Source organism: Bufo gargarizans, chromosome 3 (genome assembly GCF_014858855.1).
Source record: "Bufo gargarizans isolate SCDJY-AF-19 chromosome 3, ASM1485885v1, whole genome shotgun sequence".
NCBI classification, from domain to species: domain Eukaryota; kingdom Metazoa; phylum Chordata; class Amphibia; order Anura; family Bufonidae; genus Bufo; species Bufo gargarizans.
In genome coordinates, this window is record NC_058082.1 from 140,598,870 (window position 1) to 140,621,603 (window position 22,734).

General features: G+C 40.2%; 1 protein-coding gene across 4 annotated transcripts in view; it reads right to left on the minus strand.

Moving 5' to 3' along the window:
* Nucleotides 1-22,734, minus strand: part of DIAPH3 (diaphanous related formin 3) — a 682,618-nt gene that overhangs the window by 255,429 nt on the left and 404,455 nt on the right. For all 4 annotated transcript variants that reach the window (XM_044286187.1, XM_044286189.1, XM_044286188.1 and 1 more), the window contains one exon: nt 1,897-2,021. In XM_044286187.1, coding sequence (XP_044142122.1) covers nt 1,897-2,021 — 125 coding nt within the window. The remainder of the gene's footprint in view (nt 1-1,896; nt 2,022-22,734) is intronic.

Below are 22,734 nucleotides of genomic sequence, written 5' to 3' on the forward strand. Positions count from 1 at the left end.
GGTGTTTAGAGTTAATTAGTTGATTCAGATGATTAGGTTAATAGCTTGTTTGGAGGACCTTTTCATGATATGCTAATTTTTTTAGATAGGAATTTTGGGTTTTCATGAGCTGTATGCCCAAATCATCAATATTAAAACAATAAAAGGCTTGAACTACTTCAGTTGGTGTGTAATGAATCTAAAATATATGAAAGTCTAATGTTTATCAGTACATTACAGAAAATAATGAACTTTATCACAATATGCTATTTTTTCTTTTTGAAGGACCTGTACATGCCCATGCCATGACACAACCACCACCATGCTTCACTGATGAGGTGGTATGCTTAGGATTATGAGCAGTTCCTTTCCTTCTCTATACTCTTCTCTTCCCATTACTCTGGTGTAAGTTGATCTTGGTCTCATCTGCCCATAGGATGTTGTTCCAGAACTGTAAAGGCTTTTTTAGATGTCGTTTGGCAAACTCTAATCTGGCCTTACTGTTTTTGAGACTCACCAATGGTTTACATCTTGTGGTGAACCCTCTGTATTCACTCTGGTGAAGTCTTCTCTTGATTGTTGACTTTGACAGACATACACCTACCTCCTGGAGAGTGTTCTTGATCTGGCCAACTGTTGGGAAGGGTGTTTTCCTTTACCAGGGAAAGAATTCTTCGGTCATCCACCACAGATGTTTTCTGTGGTCTTCCGGGTCTTTTGGTGTTGCTCAGCTCACCGGTGCGTTCCTTATTTTTAAAGAACAGTTGTTTTGGCCACGCCTAATGTTTTTGCTATCTCTCTGATGGGTCTGTTTTGTTTTTTCAGCCTAATGATGGCTTGCTTCACTGATAGTGACAGCTCTTTGGATCTCATCTTGAGAGTTGACAGCAACAGATTCCAAATGCAAATAGCACAATTAAAATGAACTCTGGACCTTTTATCTGCTCATTGTAATTTGGATAACGAGGGAATAACACACACCAGGGCATGGAACAGCTTAGAAGCCAATTGTCCCATTACTTTTGGTTCCTTAACAAGTGGGAGACACATATGCAAACTGTTGTAATTCCTACACCGGTCACCTGATTTGGATGTAAACACCCTCAAATTAAAGCTGACAGTCTTCAGTTCAAGCACATCTTGTTTGTTTCATTTCAAATCCATTGTGGTGGTGTATAGAGTCAAAAATGTTACAATTGTGTCGATGTGACAATATTTATGGACCTGACTGTATGTCCAACAAGGTGGTCCTCAAACTGGACAGATGGTAAGATCCAGGATGGCAGCATAACTCCAGTTCCACAAGAAGCTGAAGTCTCACTAACCTCAGACTCTTGTGTACTATAAGAGCCTACACCCAGCTCCAACTTGCTCACACTTTAACCCGCCGTGACACTATTATAGTGTTTGTTAAATGGATCCTTTTTGTTTTAAAGGACATTGCAGGATGGAATACTCTAGTCTGCTATGCTATTCCATGTTTTTATTTTTGTAGTATACTGACATATACCATCCAGATGGAGGGCAAAAGGATACGCTTTTGTTCTCTGTCTGACTTATGATACCCTATGGAGGTTCCCTGATATACATGATGTGAATCACCCTAATACATGCATATAACCAATGCCCACTTGAGTTTTCATGAAGGACATACTAAATAGTGTCCTACAAAAAATATATATAAATAAATAACATTTTGCACAAAACACCTCTATTCTGTCAGAACTAGTAGCCTCTGCTTTTGACACAACCTTTTACTCACAGCATGCAGCCTTTTTGGTTCTAAACTGTTTAAAGCTTTCAAACCACGAATACTGCAAAATATACAAAGGTTATTGGAACAGATTTAAAACTTTACGTAAACCTGGAGCTTATTCAACCAGCCCTCCATAAGTTGTACAGTTGTCAAAAGGATATGGACATTTTGGTCACAAACTTATCATGTACATCATCAGACGGAGGAAAGGTATCCAAATCCTTCTCAAGCTGCTGGAGTTGGCGTTCCATTTGCTTCATTGTCTTTTCCAGATTTTCTGCAGACACTAAATCAAAGAAGAGTCAAATTGGACCTCTTATAGGGAATGTATCATCAGTAAATTACCTATTGTTTAAATCATATTTTTATGTTAAACCCATTTTTAAACTATTTGTGACTTTCTTTTAATTTTACATGTCAAAATCTATACTTAAACAAAAAACAAAATCCTGCCATTTTTACATTGGTCACCAATGTTAATAATACAAAACACTTGTACAAATCACAGATCAATAGGGGATTGTCAAATATTATCTACTCCCTCATCACCTGTGCACAAGTCACAGAACATGACTAGAAAACTCTCCCATAGAAGTCAATGAGGTCCCCTCAAGACCATTGTGTCTATGGCCCATGTGGGTGCTGTAAGGCAAATCTCTAACTGCTCTCTAAATGGTGTTAAGGCAGCTCAGGCAGGATGACAGCCTCCATAATCTTGTTCATAACATAAAACAAAAAAATAAAATCCCAATCAGAAAATGAAAAGAGATTAGAAATAAAATGTGTCGCTATCTGGTTTTAACTGGCAGAAAAAAATTCAGTTGCACATTCCCTTTAAATCCTAAAATACCTTATTGCAATGCATGAACTGCTTACAGCACTGCTTTGTTAACATTACTACAGTATTTGAACAGAATTGTCATTTGGTTAAAACGCAACAATAAAATCTACCGTATGTTTCGCCCTATAAGAGGAAAAATAAGAAAAATAATATTTTGAACCAAAAGGTATGCTTTTGGTGGGGTTTGAACTAATGGTAGCCTGTGAATGACACTATTATGGGGGATCTGTGGATGACACTGTTATGGGGGATCTGTGAATGACGCACTGTTATGGTGGTGTGTGGATGACACTGTTATGGGGGATCTGTGGCTGACATTGTTATCGGGGTCTGTGGATGGCACGACACTGCTATGGGGGGGGGGGGGGATCTGTGGATGACAGATAAATAGCATCTTATACTATGTGTCATCCACAGATCCCCCCCCCCCCCCCCCTTCAACAGTGTCCCTGTGCATGGTGAATGACCCCCAATACAGGGGGTGGGGTCTGGCATCTACACTAGTTTTGTAAAGGCAGTGGAGCCCAGTGCCACTTTATGAATGAAGCAGGCAGCTTTCCGATGCTTAAGGGTAAACAGAGAGGGCCGCTGCGGCAGTGTCCGGTTGGTTACCATGGCAACCGGACGCTAACACAGGCAGGAGTCTAATCAGGCTAAGTGTACATGCAAATACACAGCAGCTGACTATACAGTGTACTGCAGGGTATAGTACAGGCATCAGACCCACTGGATCTTCAAGAACCAAGTGGGTCAGAGACCAAAAAACTAAAAAATAAATAAAAAAAACCACTTATCTCCTATATACGCACATATAATTAATTTAAAAAAAAAATACACTAAACATGTTTGATATCACTGTGTCCGTAACAACCTGATCTATAAAAGGATCTTCCCAAAAATGGTATTAAAAAAGTGATTAAAAAAGAGTCTTATGTACCCCAAAATAGTACCTGCAGGGCTTTGCAAGGATCCACAGGGATAATAGTAATGGATGCGGCATGATCATGCAGGTATCCACTCGACTTTCCCAGTTTTATGTGATGACAATGTTCGCTTGACGGTGAACAATTGTTCCTCGCTTTGATCCGGTATTATATAGCCCGTATGAATGCAAACATGAATGAGAATGGCCCCTTTGGAGGAGATCTGGACCTACGCGATAATCCAGTCTGTCTGCTGCGACTCGTGTGGTCGTTTGATGTGAGAGACTGACCTGCGCACACTCCAGGAGATCCTCCTTCGTCATAATGACGTATATGTCTCATACGCAAACCGGGGCATGCACAGTAAGTTCCAGTAGACGCCAATGTCGACATTGCTGCATGTGCGGGATCGTGGTTCATCGGGTCAGTGTTCTCCCAGCTGTCATTAAACTTTTCCTCAGCATCACTAATTATTTGCACATGTCACTTTTTTTTTTTTACAATTTCAGCACTTGGGCTATATAAAGATATGATGTTTGGAGATTATATAAGCGAATGAAATGTATCTACATATGTCACATGCATATGCAACTTCACCAATCATGTTTTAAATAGCTGTAATAGTATTTTATTGTCTCCATCATGTAATTTTGTGCTTAAGACATGTTTTTATTTTTTGTATTCTGACACCAAAGAGGCAATTCACCAATTATGTATTTTTCACATGACATGATGTAATCAGTTGTGGGTATATATATATATATATATATATATATATATTGTTCACTATGTCCTGTTACTTTGCTTGAGAAAGGCTCTAGTGCAGAGCCAAAACGTCGCTATTGCCCGGAAACGCAGCAAACCGCAGGTCTGAATTCACCTGCGGTTTGCCGTGATCGCCGACACGGGGGAGCCACAGAACCCCCCTGCGCATTGTCCCAGGGTGCCTGCTGATTGATTTCAGCAGGCACCCAGTTCCGATCACCGCACGCCGGTGATCGGAACTACACATGACGTACTGGTACGTTATGTGTCCTTAAGTACCAGGACATCATGACGTACCGGTATGTCATATGTCCCTAAGAGGTTATCTGTCATTTCAGGTAATTTTTTAAAATAAGCTGCCATGTGTATACATGAGGAATGACAGCATCTGGCCATTACATCTGCCATTTTACCAGTTTTCCTTCTGTAGGCTTCATCTCAAATTTTTTATTTTTTCCTAAACTACTGATTGGAGACTAATTGATATGATGTCTCACATACCGTACATAGCAGGATATTCTTCTCCCTAAACATTTTTCACTCCGAATCCCCATATGGGATATTATAGAATAGTACAGCCTGCTATATATAGTTCACTGGATCTGCTGGTAGTCGCCCTGGAGTCTTACTCTATGCAACATTCTAAATTGGCCTGGGCTTTTTACCCCAGGATGGTGAGCTGCATTTTCACCGAGGGTGGGTTCATACCTTTCCTTCTCTGGCTGGAAAAAAAAGAAATCAACTGTTGTGTGCAAAGTTGTTTGGTCGAAAGCAGACATTTCGCCAGAAGGCAGAAGTATCCCCACCAGATCCCAATGTAGTCAATAGGATCTAGGGGTGAATGGCAGTATCTGGCTAGGCTGGATCAGGTGAACTCCAGCAGGCTATTCCGACAGAGAAACAGGCGTGTGAACCTACCCTTAGTTAAAACACAGCTCACTATACCAAGGTAAAAACCCCAGTCTCCATTGCTAGGCAAGATAAAGTCCAAGATTCTAAGGGTAATATCCGGCAATTGTGCAATGAATTTAAAAACTAATTAGCTTTATTGTACAGGGCTCTAGATGGCGACCAAAATTGTTGCCAATGCGACTTAGAATTGCAAAATGGCAACAAGACTTTGCAGTCTTGTCGCCATTTGCGCCTAGACACTCCGCTGCTCTGCCTGTCACACAGGAGTTGAACTGACATGGGACGCGCTGTGTGTCCCATGTTCTTCTCAACATCACAGGGGAGGAGGCTGCAGTCCCTCCCCCCTGTGGCGCTCCAACCAATGGGCTGAGAGAAGCGAGGAGGAGGGGAGGGGCTGTGGCCATTGCGCCACCAATGAATATATTTGATGCCTGAATACAAACGCCACTGAAGCCCTGGCTGCCATAGACAGCTCCCTGCTGCTGTGTGCACAGAGCAGCAGGGAGTGTGTGAAGTCCTATTCACCCTGATAGAGCTCCATCAGGGTGAATAGGACAAGGGATTAAAAGATCCCAGGTTCTAGCCCCTAAGGGGGGAAATATTTTTTTTTTTTACATTTTATTTAAAAACTAAGTTTAGAAAAGAACACACACACACCAAAATATTAAGTATAAATCACCCTTTTTCCCAATTTTAAATATAAAATATATATCGGACTGTTCTATTATGGTCCAGACGTTCCATAAAATGTGGAATGCACGCGTCTTTTTTGGTGTTTTATTTTTTTCACGTGTTATCGAGTATCGCAATACTTTTTTATGGTATTGAAATAGAGTCTAAATTTTGGTATTGTGACAATCCTAGGTAAGATGTCTTTTTTTTTTTATTATACTGCAATTATATGTATTTTACATTTGGCGACTAAAAATTTTAATTTGGCTCCTAAATTTTTCAGGTTAGGAGCCAATGGCTCCTTGATTATTATTTTTTTTGTTTGGAGCCCTGTTGTACAAAAATTATTCATAAACATGGTGTTAATATCCAATAAAATCACTTACTTGTAAGCAATTTTGTTGGATGGGCACACTATGTTTTACAATAAAGTTACTTCATTTTTAAATTCATTGCACAATTGGGGAAATTACTTTTTGAATATTGGACTTTATGGGAGCTTGTAAATCTGATACTTCAGTGAGGCGGCAATCTGTCTCCCTTCAAGACGGATTTATCAAAGAATTCAGAGAGAATCTTAGGCCCCTTGCAGATTAGCGTGTCTGGATTAGGTCCGGATGCATTGCGAATGCGTTCAGTAAAAAATACGCAATTTTGCAGGCAAAGTCATTCAGTTTTGCCTGCAATCGCGTTCAGTTTTCATCACGTAGGTGCAAAGCGATTTAATGCGCTTTGCACGCGTGTGATAAAAAACTGAAGGTATACAACAAAAATCTCTTAGCAACCACCCTTGAAAAACTACAGCTACATTCACTTCTATGGGGCCAGCGTTGCGTGAAAAAACAAAACAAAAAAACAAGCTGCGATTATCACGCAACGCACAACTGATGCTTGAAAACTAATGCACATGTACACAGCCCCATTGAAATGAATGGGTCCGGATTTCACACGTTCGTATCACACATGGCATCCTCGCGCGTGAAAGGTGCCTTCGTTTCGTAAAACAGGAGGGTAAGAAAAGAGTTGACAAAAGGAGAAAGAAGCCTTTTTCTCTGATAAGATATTCAAAATATTTTTAAAATCCCCTATACTACTGATTTATCCAAAATGTATTGAACATACAGTGCACATACGCTTCACTGCTGACTGTGTCACATGACCTAATGTGAACAATGTCAAACACAAGCTCCACCCAACAGACTTGTTCAGATACAGAAAACCCTTAAGATCTGGTTGCACAAGTTAGAAAACAGATCTTAATCTGAGCACGCCCAAGAAAATGCAGCACATCATAATTAACCATTGCTTCTAACATTAGGAAAACCCAATTATTGTTCAAAAGACCATTGCCTAAAATGTAGAGCTTTATAAAAGTAAGAGATGGGAGTTCAAGCAGTGATCAATGAGGCAGGGCCATTTCTAGAATTACTCTCTGCTACACAATAAGAAACAGTCCAGCACACGCAGATATTAGACAGAGCAAGCTGTGTGTCCTTTCATCGTATGATGTCTCTCTTGTACCTGTTCATTATTTGCAGGCTATCAGCTCTCCTCATGAGCTGCACCACAGTTTGCACCCCTGAGTATGTTTACACAGGACAGAACATGCCTTTCACAAATATATCACACATGCATAATTTGAAGAATGTCAACAGTAAAGGTTAAATACACTAATAAATATTTATTTAGTTCATGGGAAATGCCAAGAATCAAATCATGCCAGCCACGGAAAAGATTAGCTGCTTAAGGTTTAACGATACAAAGTCTCTTCAAATGTTACATTTAATGATCTCAAAAAATGAGGCTGTAAATGACAGCTAATTAACAGTTTAATTGCCACTAATCTCTCCTAAATTCAGAAATAAACTAGATTATATTATCACTGGACAGCACAAAAAGATTTACCTTTGAAGAACTGAAGAACAGGTCAAGAAGTAGCAACACAAATGTTTACATAGCACTTTAAAGTGTATCTATCAGTTCAATAAACTTCTGCCATATCAGAAATGTCCTCAGGTTGGGTCTGCCCTGCTCCCTGGTCACTACAGATCGGTAAAGGAGCTGAGCGTTATGGCCCATTGGACGATTATAACCTTTCAAGTCTATCCTTGGAAAGGCAAACTGAGGCCATAGTCAAACAACTGTAATTTGGTCCGCATTTATCAGGAAAAACCAGGAATGGATATAAAAAGTGAATATAGATGAAAGCTGCAAATATTTCCATTATACTTTAACTCCATTTTTGTTCTACTCCAGTTTTTTCGGGCAAAAAACAAACAAAAAAACATCCATATGTAAGTGGCTTAAAAGGGGTGTTCCAAGATTTTCATATTGATAGCTGTGAAGAGCTAAAAGATAACCGGACCAACGGCCTTAGAGTGGAATCTACAGATCTAAGCGATGCAAACTCTTTCCAGCATGATGCTTTAGTTATGTTGTTGTGGTTTATAAGGTGTATTCATTTTGTGGCATTTTAAGGTGCATATAAAGTTTGTTAGTGGATTGGAAGGGTTTTGCAGGAGACACAGTTCACACATACACATGCCATTCTCATCGATACCCTAGAGCCATGAGGTGAGATGTGCTCACCAGACCTTAAGGCCAGACACGAGATTGGTAATTAGAGTAAAGCAATCATTCCATTAGCCTAGTTAGTGTCTCGGGGGCCTTAATTAAGCCATCACCCTCATTACATGGATGGTGACGGGTAGACCCAGTCCCCGCAGGGGTCTAATGTGTAGTCTCAGTTGAGGGGCTTAGCCTTGGGGAAATACATGCCCCAATGTACAGTTAGCATTGTGTAAGGTGTTCCCATGGAGGGGCAGCACTGGGGTATTTAGGACACTGATTGGGGGGATGATGGGGTTGTTGCTGGTTGGAGTTGGATGCATGAGCTTCGGTTAAGCTTTCCATAGGCTGGATAAGCATCGGCTGTGACAGTAAAATATACCAGCGGCCGATACTAAAGCTGTGGGTCAACCTAAAATGTTAGGAGATAGTGGATAGAGCGTGGTATGAGGCAGTGGAACTACAGTTCCCAGCTTGGGATATTGTGGACTGGGTCTCAGGTTTTTTTTTCTCCTGAGTGCCAGGTGTGCAGTTCATCCTGGCTATTTGTTGCAAATATTGATATTAATTTAGATCCAGCTCTTCCTCCCTCCCTGGCGAGTCCAGTATATATCTTTACATGTGCAGATCGGTGTCTTGTCATCTCCAATTAGGATAATGAATCAACACCTTTGACCCAACGCTGGGTATAATTATCAGATGTTGATTCAGTTACATATTTATTCCCAGAATTTTTGTGAAGTCGCTCAGAATTGAGAAAGCTCGTTGGAAGAACGAGTGAAACGTTTTCAAGAAATCTACAGTACGTCCAGTTGCCTTGATTTATTCTTTACAGATATACTTGTCATCTAAGGCCTGTGAAGTTGCCTTCTAGCTAGTCACACCCCAGCAACCGGAGATAACACAGAGCGGTCATCATAAAAGTCAAGACTCTAGATATACTGAGGTCCTCCACAGTGACATGAGATTATTCAGGGATGGATATAGAAAGAGAAAGGTTCATAAACTATGAAACACCAGGGCTGGGTGTCATTTCTTGGGGGCTCACCGAAGTAGTGAAGATGCCCTGATTTTGTGAGCATTGTGACTCTTTTCGTCATATTAAAATACCTTTAATAACTGTTGTCTTGCGTTCTTCAAATCCAAATGCTAAACTCATAGCATATAAGGCTACCTGTTTAGATAATAGTTTGGGAGGAAACTGTAGATTTTAACATAAACTGGAATTATATGTAGAAAATAGGGAGTAAGTGAAGGCTTCCTTTAAAAGTGTGAGCTCTTGAAACAAGCCTTACCAGTGGCAGTGTTAAATTATTCATCTTCCCAAGTAATAACTCATCAGTTGCTTTCGTATTGACCGCCCACCCACATCCAAAGATCATTTGTACTCCAGCGAGTGTGATCGTGACACCATCTATTTGCATTTGCTGTATAATTTGGGGTTATACAGTTGCATCATTGTCAAGCCTCTTCCTAGATAATGTGACACTATGTTCATCTGTCACATGGCCTAGGTGAAGCTCAGTCCCAGTCAAGTGTTAGGGCTGAGCTGTGGTACCAAGCACAGCCGCTATCCAATATGAACAGCGTTGTGCTTGGTAAGCTGTAAGGACGCAGTATTTATTGGAGCCCCGTGGCCTCCTCAAAATGGTGATTGGTGGAGGTTCCAGGTGTTGGACCCCTTCAGATCTCATATTAATGACCTATCCTGAGGCTACACTATCAATATGAAAATAGTAGAAAACGCCATTACGTTGAAGACTACATAGAGGCTGCCTAGCAGGCCATCTGTAGCGTCTGCAGCAGCTCAAGGGGCTCAACCTCTTTGTTGTTGCCATCAGTAGGAGTATCAGCACCCTCACTGATATAAACTTCTAGTATGTCTCTGATTTGCAAAGTTTAAGACACATTCTTTGGGCTAACTCTGGTACTACAGCTGGTCAATGTTACCATGCTAAACATGACTGCAATCAGTAATGATCATATAAAAATAACCTGAAGGAAGGAATAATGAAAGTTTTTGTGCAAGTTTTAGCCATACATATCTAGTGTTCGCTGCATTGTTTCCATTATCCAGAAAAATTGTATAAACTTATATTATACAAAATGATTCCAATTTACTGAAATGTAAAAAATACAGCTGTAGGATTCCAAAGTGTGTGCTTTGTCTATGGTGTTTGGCTCTGGATATGGTACTGAATTTAGTTTATAACTAAAGAGAGGTGAGGAGTCTTTGGGATTGTTACTTCACAGAGGTATAGACGTCCCCAGAATGTCAGGAAATTAGAAGGACGCGCAATACAGGTTGTCAGGCAGAACCATAATTAGACATGCAGGAAATGTGAGCGAGCGAGTTTGGTCAGACATACAGTAGGTAAATTGTCAGCAGGTTGTCCAGTTTTGAGTTCCACATGGTACAACATTTGATGCCAACATAGGAACACACTTGAATGTGGTCATGTTAGCTTATACAGTTTGATCAAAATGTATAAAACCTTTTGTATCTAAAAAATACATTTCCATTAGGTTCCTGAATAATTGTGATAGAGTGAAATGAAAAGACCTGCATGAAAAGGACCTAGAGATATAAGGCTGACACATACAGTCATGTGAAAAAATTAGGACACCCTTTGAAAGCATGTGGTTTTTTGTAACATTTTTAATAAAAGGTTATTTCATCTCCGTTTCAACAATACAGAGAGATTAAAGTAATCCAACTAAACAAAGAAAACTGAAGAAAAGTCTTTTCAAGATCTTCTGTAAATGTCATTCTACAAAAATGCCTATTCTAACTGAGGAAAAAGATAGGACACCCTCACATGTATTCCCTCTTAAATTGGCTCAGATCTCACACAGGTATATCACACCAGGTGCACATAATTAGTAGATCGTTACTCTGCATGTTGAATGAGGCTTGCCCTATTTAAACCTCAGACATTTAGTTTGGTGTGCTCCTGACTGTTGAAGTGAGAGTGAGCACCATGGTGAGAGCAAAAGAGCTGTCAGAGGACTTCAGAAAAAAGATTGTAGCAGCCTATGAGTCTGGGAAGGGATTTAAAAAGATCTCAAAAGATTTTGAAATCAGCCATTCCACTGTCCGGAAGATAGTCTACAAGTGGAGGGCTTTCAAAACAACTGCCAACATGCCCAGGACTGGTCGCCCCAGCAAGTTCACCCCAAGAGCAGACCGCAAGATGCTAAAAGAGGTCTCCAAAAACCCTAAAGTGTCATCTCGAGAACTACAGCAGGCTCTGGCTACTGTTGATGTAGAAGTACATGCCTCTACAATCAGAAAGAGACTGTACAAGTTTAACTTGCATGGGAGGTGTGCAAGGAGGAAACCTTTGCTTTCCAAGAGAAACATCTAGGCCAGACTGACATTTGCCAGAGATAAAGTTGACAAAGACCAGGACTTCTGGAATAATGTTCTTTGGACAGATGAGTCCAAAATTGAATTATTTGGACACAACAGCAGAGGACATGTTTGGCGTAAACCAAACACAGCATTCCAAGAAAAGAACCTCATACCAACTGTGAAGCATGGAGGTGGAAGTGTCATGGTTTGGGGCTGCTTTGCTGCAGCAGGACCTGGTCAGCTCACCATCATAGAATCCACGATGAATTCTACTGTGTATCAGAAGGTGCTTGAAGAACATGTGAGACCATCAGTTAGAAAATTAAAGCTGAAGCGGAACTGGACCATGCAACATGACAATGACCCAAAACATACTAGTAAATCAACCAAAGATTGGCTGAAAAAGAAGAAATGGAGAGTCCTGGAATGGACAAGTCAAAGTCCAGATTTGAATCCCATTGAGATGCTGTGGGGTGACTTGAAAAGGGCTGTACGTGCAAGAAACCCCTCAAACATCTCACAGCTGAAAAAGTTCTGCATTGAGGAGTGGGGTAAAATTTCCTCAGACCGATGTCGAAGACTGGTAGATGGCTACAAGAACCGTCTCACTGCAGTTATTTCAGCCAAAGGAGGTAACACTCGCTATTAGGGGCAAGGGTGTCCTATCTTTTTCCTCAGTTAGAATAGGCATTTTTGTAGAATGACATTTACAGAAGATCTTGAAAAGACTTTTCTTCAGTTTTCTTTGTTTAGTTGGATTACTTTAATCTCTCTGTATTGTTGAAACGGAGATGAAATAACCTTTTATTAAAAATGTTACAAAAAACCACATGCTTTCAAAGGGTGTCCTAATTTTTTCACATGACTGTATCTTAAAGTTAGCTCCTTAAAAGAACACATTGGCAGAGTCTATCTTTAGATAAACCCTTTCCACACTAATACTATTGCAGATTATAGGTATAGCTTTGATGCCATTAATTAGACTAACTCTTGTGGCTACAATAGTGTAGCTTTCTACACTAAACATCCCAAGAAGCAACCATTGAGGTATTTATTACAGTACATTATGCTAAGGCTGCTTCCACATGGCTGTGTGAAGTCTGCGAAATGCAGTTCATGTGACTGCCACATTTTAAACCAACTGTGGGTCAGATGAGCCGAGCTCACCGCACCATAGTGATCTACGATGTTGTGAGTTCCAGCCCTACTGTTCATACTAATTTGAGTACAAAACAATGGACCCAAGATTGGGCTGGTACTCACAGTATCATAGATCACTATGACGCAATGAGTTTGGCTCACAAGCCATGGTTGCTCTAGGAATTGTGGACATCAGGTAAGGCCAAGTGAAAGCAGCCCTAGATGAAGTCCACTAAATTTTGCAATACCTTGAGCCATTAAGCACAGAAATTACTCTACAGGAGGTGCAGTTTGATAAGCTATAATCACAAGGAATATTTACTTATACTGTGAGTTGGGACCATCAAAACAGTCTACTGGCCAAGCGGGCACACATAGGCAGATTTAGTTCTATTTGTCGAGGGTACAAAATTGCTGTCTCCAGAGTGGTTTTCATCTCTTATTTTTTAACCTAACTCCTCACATATTACCTACAGTAATTTTGTAGGTATCTGAACAATAAAGTTGTGCAAGTTTGTTGACATATGGATGCCTTATGTTTTTGCCCTCTATTCAATATCAGGGTATTCTAACTCCCCTCCTTCAATACACGTTCAATAGCTAACCAAACAGAATTAAACTAGAATACTAAGCCACAAATTGAAATAAACTCAGTCTATAAAACAAAAGGACAAAATAAATGCAGGTTTTCAGAGAAGATTTTACTTACTGCCATTTGCTATAGTATAACAATCTACAGAAAAATACCGTAATAAAACTACATTATAGACTTTGTACTTTTACACAAACCAGTTTTGGGAAATCATGTATAGGAGTCAAGTTTACGGTGTTTGGGAAAATGGTAGATCTTGATCGTGGAATAATAGGGTCAGCCTGTGAAGCTTATAGGGAAGGCACAGGTGCCGAGTACTGTTCTTTTATCTACGCTGATCCCTAAGCATGCTTATCTAGTTAATCTTCTGATAGCAATTCCATTGGTTTCTTATTCTTGTAAGTTTATGGCACCAAGATAGTAAAATAACAAAACATTCCTATAACATGCTATTCTCTACTAGATACGGATCTACAATATTCTATATACTTGGCCATACAGGGAAATTATTTATGTGGCTCAAGACAAACGTAGTAAACCCTTTCCATGCTAGCCTCGTGAACTCGGGTCGAGGCATATCAAATGTTTCTTAGTGGGAATATTTTCTTGTTGGAATTCTATCGCAGAAAACTCAGAAGACAATTTATAGCTTGGCAGGTTAATGATAGTATCTGCAGAGGAAAAAGTCCACAGGCTTAGTAGTGAGTGCAACTGAATTATCCTCTCACATTAAGGCCTGGGCTCTTGATAGAATGGTTAAGGCATTGTACAGTCCTACTGTGGTTTACCTGTAATTCAGGTCTGTATAAATAGAATTTTTCAATATAGCTGTTGGGGAAAAGGAAACGTGATCCAAGTAAAAATATATATATATATATATATATATATATGTTGCCCGACATGGAGCACTAAAGGCAGACTGTTATTAGACTGAAAGCATTCTTACTCCAAACTGGAAAAATAATAACAGAAAATAATAAGAAATGGGACCGGAAATAAAATAATTAACATGATAATAGATTAGAGCAGAAGAGACTGTGTGGGGCATTTAAGAAATCTGCCACACAAGTTTAATGCAGGGGTGCACAACCTGCGGCCCGGGGGCCACATGCGGCACTTGATACCATTCTGTGCGGCCCCCAACCATCTGGTAACAGACATGTATGCCTATGTCTTGTGGCTGCTCACATGTATTTTTCATGTATTTCTCCCATTAGATGGGAGTCCTGGAAGTGTAACGAGACATTAATGCTATATAATGTGTGTTCAATATGCCATAAGTACAATATTTCAGTTGTTAATACACCTTTAAATTTTAATTTCGGCCCTCGTCATTGGTTCAGTCTGGCAATGTGGCCCCCAACCAGGAAACGTTGTGCACCCCCGGTTTAATGCGATTAATATGCCACAAGTGCGGCTTTTTGTAACATTTTGTACCTTGGCCTCCTGCACCAACCAATGCCGCTTTCAAAGTGGGCTAGGATTAAAGCCAAATATGCAGATTAGAAATGTGGACTCTCTACATCAGACAACCCCTGGCATATTTTCGCATTCTTTTTAACCTTTTTAAAAAGAAAGTGTCACTTCATAAATCTGGTGCAGTAACACAGACCAAAGACAGACTTAAAATTGACACCAAAAACACAGCAAATGATAAATTCCCCTGTCGTCTTTGGTAAATTCTGGTTAATTGACTTTCAAAACCATTTGATAACTGTTTTACATACCTCAGTACATGGTGTAATATATGTCGTTAGGGGAAGAGCCTTCCTCCAAAATATAGAAAGGTATCTACTAGGGCATGCATGAGCTGCACTAACACTAAACAGCCATGTTTGTTTAGTTCTAGGTTGCCAGCATAAAACCATCGTTATTGATCAACATGACTATGCTGAAGGGGAGATGGCAAAAGGAGATCCCTCCCTTTGATAGCATTGTGATCTGTCCTTTTTAATTTGATGGTGAATGGAGAAAAGACAAACCGAAGTCAAAATATATGAATCAAGTTTAAGGAATCACAAGAAACTTTGCAATAATCAGTACGACATGCCTAGTTCACAGGTTATCGGCTGTTTACCTATCCCCTCCTTGCTAATTGCTTTAAAGAGGACCTTTCACCGATCCTGATATTGTGAACTAAGTATACAGACATGGAGAGCGGCGCCGGGGGATCTCACTGCACTTACTATTATCCTTGGGCGCTGCTCCGTTCTCCCGCTATGCCCTCTGGTATCTTCGGTCACTAAGTTATAGTAGGCGGAGTCTGCCCTTGTTCTGCTGTAGCGCTGGCCAATCGCATCGCAGAGCTCACAGCCTAGGAGAAAATAGCCTCCCAGGCTGTGAGCTCTGCTCTGCGATTGGCCAGCGCTAGAGCAGAACAAGGGCAGACTCCGCCTACTATAACTTAGTGACTGAAATCTCCACCTACTATAACTTAGTGACCGGAGATACCAGAGGGCATAGCGGGAGAACGGAGCGGTGCCCAGGGATAATAGTAAGTGCAGTGAGATCCCCGGGCGCTGCTCTACATGTCTGTATACTTAGTTCACATTGTAATAATGGGTGAAAGGTCCTCTTTAACTTTAAATAATGCTTGGAATTCAATCTGGAGATGGAGCGGCTCCACAGGAGCATCATATTACACATGTCAATACAAGTCTATGGAGGGGGGAGTGAGCAGCAGCATGAGTAAGACTACACAGCAACTTAAAAGACATATCTCATCACAAGTGCTAAATTCACAACCAATACAGGTCAGTACTTTTCTGTAATCTCTGTGATTCTGGAGCATACTAACTATATGTTCAGCATGTAAAGAAGAAAACTGCTATAAATATCAAAAGTAAGCAACATAATGGCCATAAATAGTGTAATTCCTCTAGAGCACACACTGTGCTATTGATTAATGCAGAGATTGTTAAAAAGGATGGCCTATCCTTAGGATAGGTCATGAATAAGCATAGATTATGGGTAAGTCATCAATATCTGATCAGTGGGGTCAGACTCCAGGCACCCCAGCCAATCAGATTTTTGAGGAGGCTGTGGCTTCTTCCTAGGCTGGTGAGGTCACATTCATTGATCACTTAGCCTATATTGAGTCATCACAGAAAACCTATTTAAAGAATATTTTTTTTTAATGCAATGTGTGAATGAAGTATAGCTCCTTCTTTTAAACTACCTTTTCTCTATGGCTCTCAGAGTATACAACTCCAATTCCCCTTATTTATTTGTAACCCCAAGCGGCCATCTTTATCGTCCCAATTTTTAGCCTTGAAAAAGCAAACTCAACACATCCTTGAGAAGGTGTCGGAGAAAAACTAAATAACCCATTCAAATTCAAGTCTGGCTAGTGTCAATGTAAGGTGCCATTATCTATAAGACAGAGAAAGGTATTTCTACAAATATACCAACATATGGGTTCAATTTACTATTCAAGCATTATAAGTAGTAATCACCCTTAAAATATATGCTGCCATTCATAAATGGCTTATGTAAAAGACTGTTTGTACAGCACACAATGAGACTCAGTAGTTGTTATAAAATGACCTTTTCACATACAGAAAAATAATAGAAGTGACACTTGTATAATTAAATTACTTTTTGCAGTTTTATAGACCACTTTCAATTGTTAAAATAAAAATAGCAAAAAGACCATTATCTGAAAATACATACAGCGACAATTTGTAAATGTCTCCAACCATTCAATTGTCATAAACTCACATCATAAACAATGTTACGGTTACAATGTTTTTAAAATGCTGCAAATCATATACAGTTAAGAGTCTCAGATCCCTTTTAATGACTTTTTACAGAAAGATGATAGGTTTGAATAAACTGGATAAAAAAATAAATAAAAAAAAATCTGAATAATTCTAAATATGTGCGACTTGCAAATTATTACGTATGCACACCAATTTTTATTTTATTTTTATGGGGGGGGGGGGGGGGGGGCTTTTCACATTTGTACAAGTATGCTGCTCCCTTTATCATGTATGCCTATTTTAGGCGCATTTCAGGCGCAACGCATAGTTGTGCCACAATCTGTGATTTTTCCCAACTCACACCAGGTCTCTAAAACCGTGGAATATAAAAGATCTCGTCTGCACTGGATACGTGCGGCGAGCCAATGGACTTATGGCGCAAATCACAACCCGAGCTTGGATACGAGAATTTTTTATTTTGAAAAGACGACGCGTTTCGGGGTACTTAGGACCCCTTTATCAAGTCTAAAAAAACATATATGGTTGTTACAGCGGTCTGTAGTGAATTAAAGGTGTAGATAATGTAAAAGTATAAATATACAAAAATTCATATTAATAATTGAACAGTAGCTGAAACTGTGTGTGTACATACGTGCGTACAAGCACACATACACGCATTTATATCTGTATATATAGAAAATTGTTTAGATGCGTGGATGGATCAATGGATGAAGACGAAAACATAAACATAAACACAAGCATAAACGTAATATGTATCCATAAGTAATAGATTGGTTCAGTGTTTTGGCTGAATGATTATTTACACAATAAGGTGAGTAACTCCACTCATCTTGGTTAGGGGGAAGGGACATCTATCTGTTTACCCTCACCTATGAGCGCCTTCTCTCCTCTCTTGGCCATCTGATCACTGTATTGTCCCGAGACACTCGGGTTAGGAGTGCTTAACCCACTCAGAGATACGGCGGCTCTAGGTCCTGATCCAGAGAATACACCACTGATAAACCAAAAGAATGGATTACTGTGAACACCGCCTACTTGAACGGAAAAAACTCACCAGCATATGGACCAAAACAGGGACCACACAAAAGACTCCAAAGAAGACACCGCCAGAAGACATCGGCATGGAGACGATTAGTTCAAAAGAACTAGCAAATTTATTTTTTCGCCTGGAATCCAGCCTCAAAACAGAGACACAACATCATCTGGACTGGATCCTCCTAGAAACCTATCTTAATGAATCTCTGGTACCACGTGGACTCCGATTGAGATTCAAAAGCCCTTTTCCGAACGACCCAGATTTTACCAAAGACTGGAATGACTATCTTTTACAGTGTGCCAAGGGTATGATGACACGTTTGGTAGCAAAAAGGGAGTCCCTTTGCCACTACCTTAAAGATGAAATACAGGAACATACTAACCAACTCCAGACACACAAATCTCATACAGAATATATAAGGTTGAATAGACAAACCACAAGTAGACTCATACAGTATGAACGTGAACTCGTTGAGAAAAAGTCAGCTAAACTCACAAGGGATAGAACAGACTTCTTCAGCAATAACATTCACTTCTGGCTCAACACAAAAACTGACAGAATCCATCCACCTCCAGTAGATCACCCAGCCACACATATGTCCACTAAACACCCCACCCGAACAAGACACACACACATCCCTTCCAACCCACATTCCAATGCTCCCTTCACTCAGCACTCTACCACATACTCACGCACTACATTCACACGCCACACCAACCATCCGACCACCAAACCCACCTCCAAACTACCAACCACAACAATACCCCCGAACCCCCATCCAACCTCACCCAATTTGCCACCTACGGTCAGGCACATACGCCAACGAAATCGGGATAAACGTCAACTAAACACCCCCAAACCGAACATGCAACCAACAGGATCACTCAAAAATAACAACCCCAAAAAACCCAATTCCTCTGCTACTTACTCCAATACTCACTCTGGAACCCCCATATACTTCACTCCACCATCTATACCGCAACGAGAGAGTCAACCTCTCACCTTACCCTTGGATCTCCCCCAAGGGTGTCCACTGAACCTCCCCCCAACCTCCTTCGGGTCCACGGATCCCATAACAACCTCAATCGGGTTAGACTCTTCCATCTATGAGGACTCTTTACTAACCATCCATAATAGCAGTTATTCAGTGGATCCACCCCTTTCCCCTTACCATATCAACAACGCATCCGTATCTTTTTTACCTCTTCCGGGGACCCTGACCCCACAAACTACTTATGTCCTCAAACGTCCATCAGGGAACACATCCACAATAACCGACTTCTTCAAACCGAAAATGACACAACCCCAGAAGGGCACCAAAAGAAAAAATGCAGACGAGGACGGAGAGAAGGAACAGCTAAACGAGACACCAAAAGCAAAAGAACTAAAGAAAACCCCCCAGAACAAACACAGTCCAAAGCGGAACAAAACCACACAATTGTGAAAATATTCAACCTTTCTGAATGTACCCTGACTACAGCACAAACCACCTTACTACAAAAAGGGTTATCCTTCTGCCCAGCAGAGAAGTTCAATGAATTTGAACTATTCATTGATCTAAACTCATTTATCCGAAAAATCACTCTACAACGACACTTCGCCATTCAAGCCAAACAACCCACCACAAACCAGAAAAAAGACACCACACAAGATCCAGAGGTAGACAACACCCTACACACTGAACTTAAACCAAAGTCCTCCTTTAATCCCATTTACCACAGAGGCAATCATATAAACACTTTCTTCTCCCTTGTCTCAAAAGACGTTAGAGACATCAACAGAAATGCCAAAATCAAAACAAACCTTACGATAAAAGAAAAAGAGGCCCTAAAAGAACTGAGTAACAATGACGACATCACAATAAGGAGTGCAGATAAAGGAGGTGGGATCGTACTACAAAACAAAGCCGACTACATCAAGGAAGCACAAAGAATCTTGAATGACACATCATATTACGTACCCCTCTCTCATAACCCACTCAACGAGGACACAAAGGAACTAGGAACACTACTGAAACAGGCAGAAAAAGACCTCATACTAACGAAAAAAGAAAGGGAATTCATCACAATTGATCATCCAACCACAGCTATCTTCTATCACTTACCAAAAATCCATAAAAACACTGAAAATCCCCCGGGGAGACCAATAATATCAGGCATCAACTCCCTCACCAGCAATCTTTCACATTACGTTGACCTATTTCTACAAAAACATGTTACTAATCTTCGCTCTCACCTGAGAGATTCCGCCCAACTTATATCCTTGCTAAAAGAAATCAAATGGGACTCCACTTATTGCTGGCTGACACTAGATGTTGCATCCCTATATTCCAACATTCCACACGAGGCAGGTATCAATACATCTAAACATTATTTGGAAACCGATGAACAACTCTCCCCGGAACACAAAACATTCATTACAGAGGCCATCCGGTTCATTCTAACACATAATACATTCACATTTGAGAACTGCCTATACAGACAACAAAACGGAACCGCTATGGGGACACGTTTCGCGCCGAGTTATGCAAACTTATACATGGGACGCTTCGAGGATCTCTTTATATACAATGAACACCATTGGAACAGTATGATCATGTTCTACAAACGATACATTGACGACCTCATAATCATCTGGAAAGGTAGTAACGAAGAGGCCAAAGCATTCATTTCATACCTCAATAACAACACCTGGAATCTGACCTTCACAGCCAACATCTCTATCACTTCAATTGAATATTTAGATTTACTCCTTTTTTTCGACAATGAAACCATCCAAACAAAAACATTTTTCAAAAAAGTAGACGGAAATAATTACCTTGATTACGGAAGTGCACACTACAGAAAATGGAAAAATAATATACCATACAGTCAGTTCAAACGGATAAGAAGAAACTGTTCAACCAAGGAGGACTTCACCACACAAAGTCAAACCTTACGCAGTAGATTCCTGAGGAAGGGATACCCAAGCAAAATAATTGAAAACGCCTACTCCAAGGCGAATGCTCTAAGCCAAGAAGAATGCCTAGTGACCAAAACCAAACCAAAGGAAACTGAAGACCCCAACCACTACAGAACATCACTAATCACTACTTACAACCCCAACCACGATACCCTAAGGGGAATCCTGTCAAAACACTGGCACATTCTAACCAACGATCCGTACCTCAAACCAAAAATACCGCAAAAACCAAAAATCACATTCAGAAAAGCGAAATCCCTAAAAAACATTTTAGCCCCAAGTAAACTAAAAAAGAAGAAACCAACCCCCACCAGCAGAATCAGCTGGTGCCCTGATCCCGTGGGCAGCTTCAAGTGCGGCCACACTCTATGTAAATGCTGCAGCAACATTTCAAACAAAATCCAAACTTTCAGAAGCAACCATACCGGGGAGGAATTCCATATCAAAAGTTTCATAAACTGTTCCACTTCATACGTGATATACCTCCTGGAATGTGAATGTGGCCTGCAGTATGTCGGCCGGACCATCCAGGCCCTAAGAGAACGCACTAATAAACATCGGTCAAACATCACCAAAGGATATCTAAAACACAGCGTCTCTAGACATTACCTAGCCACCCATAACCAGGATCCCTCAAAATTGTCCATCACTCCATTGGAACATATTGAGGCCAATCGCCCGGACAGATACAGAACCCTCCAAAGACGCGAGATGTTCTGGATCTTCAAGCTCAACACGCTTGAACCCAACGGACTCAATGAAAGCATAGAAAACCAGTGCTTCTAATATCACCATCCCGTGCATATACGACCCCTACAGCTCTACCCACTTGAACCAATCAACCTATCACCCCTCACCACTTACCCTCATTTAAGATTTTCTCTATCATTCTCCATCATCATTATGTTTACTATTATTTCAAATTTTATATTTATATTTATTTTCATTTTTTTCATATTCATATTTATTTTATTTCTACATTTAGTAATTTTTATTTCATTTTTTTATTTATTTATTTATTATTATTTATTTTTATTCATATATATTATTTATATATATATTTTTTTTTTTTTTCAATTATTATTATTATTATTATTTTTTTATATATATATATATATATATATATATATATATATATATATATATATTTCTTTATTGTATATTCATTTCTTCTTTTTTACATTACACCTCTAATTACTGACATACTACCATTCCCATCGTTTCCTATCCCCACCTTCTGTGACTCCTCATAAGAATACCCATCAAATCAAATCAGTTCACAACACACACCCCTCCCATCACCTTCACATCCCACCAGCCCCAGGCATATGCCGAATCCCGGTCACCACTATCACACAGCCCCAACATCAGTACATCCAGCCAAAAATACACTCTTCTAATCGCAGCATCAACAACTCCTGTGACACCGCCCTCCCTGCACACTAGCCGCAGCATTAGCGAAACACACATCATCTACATCAGCCGGGCTCCCCAGCCTCCGGCACCTATGAC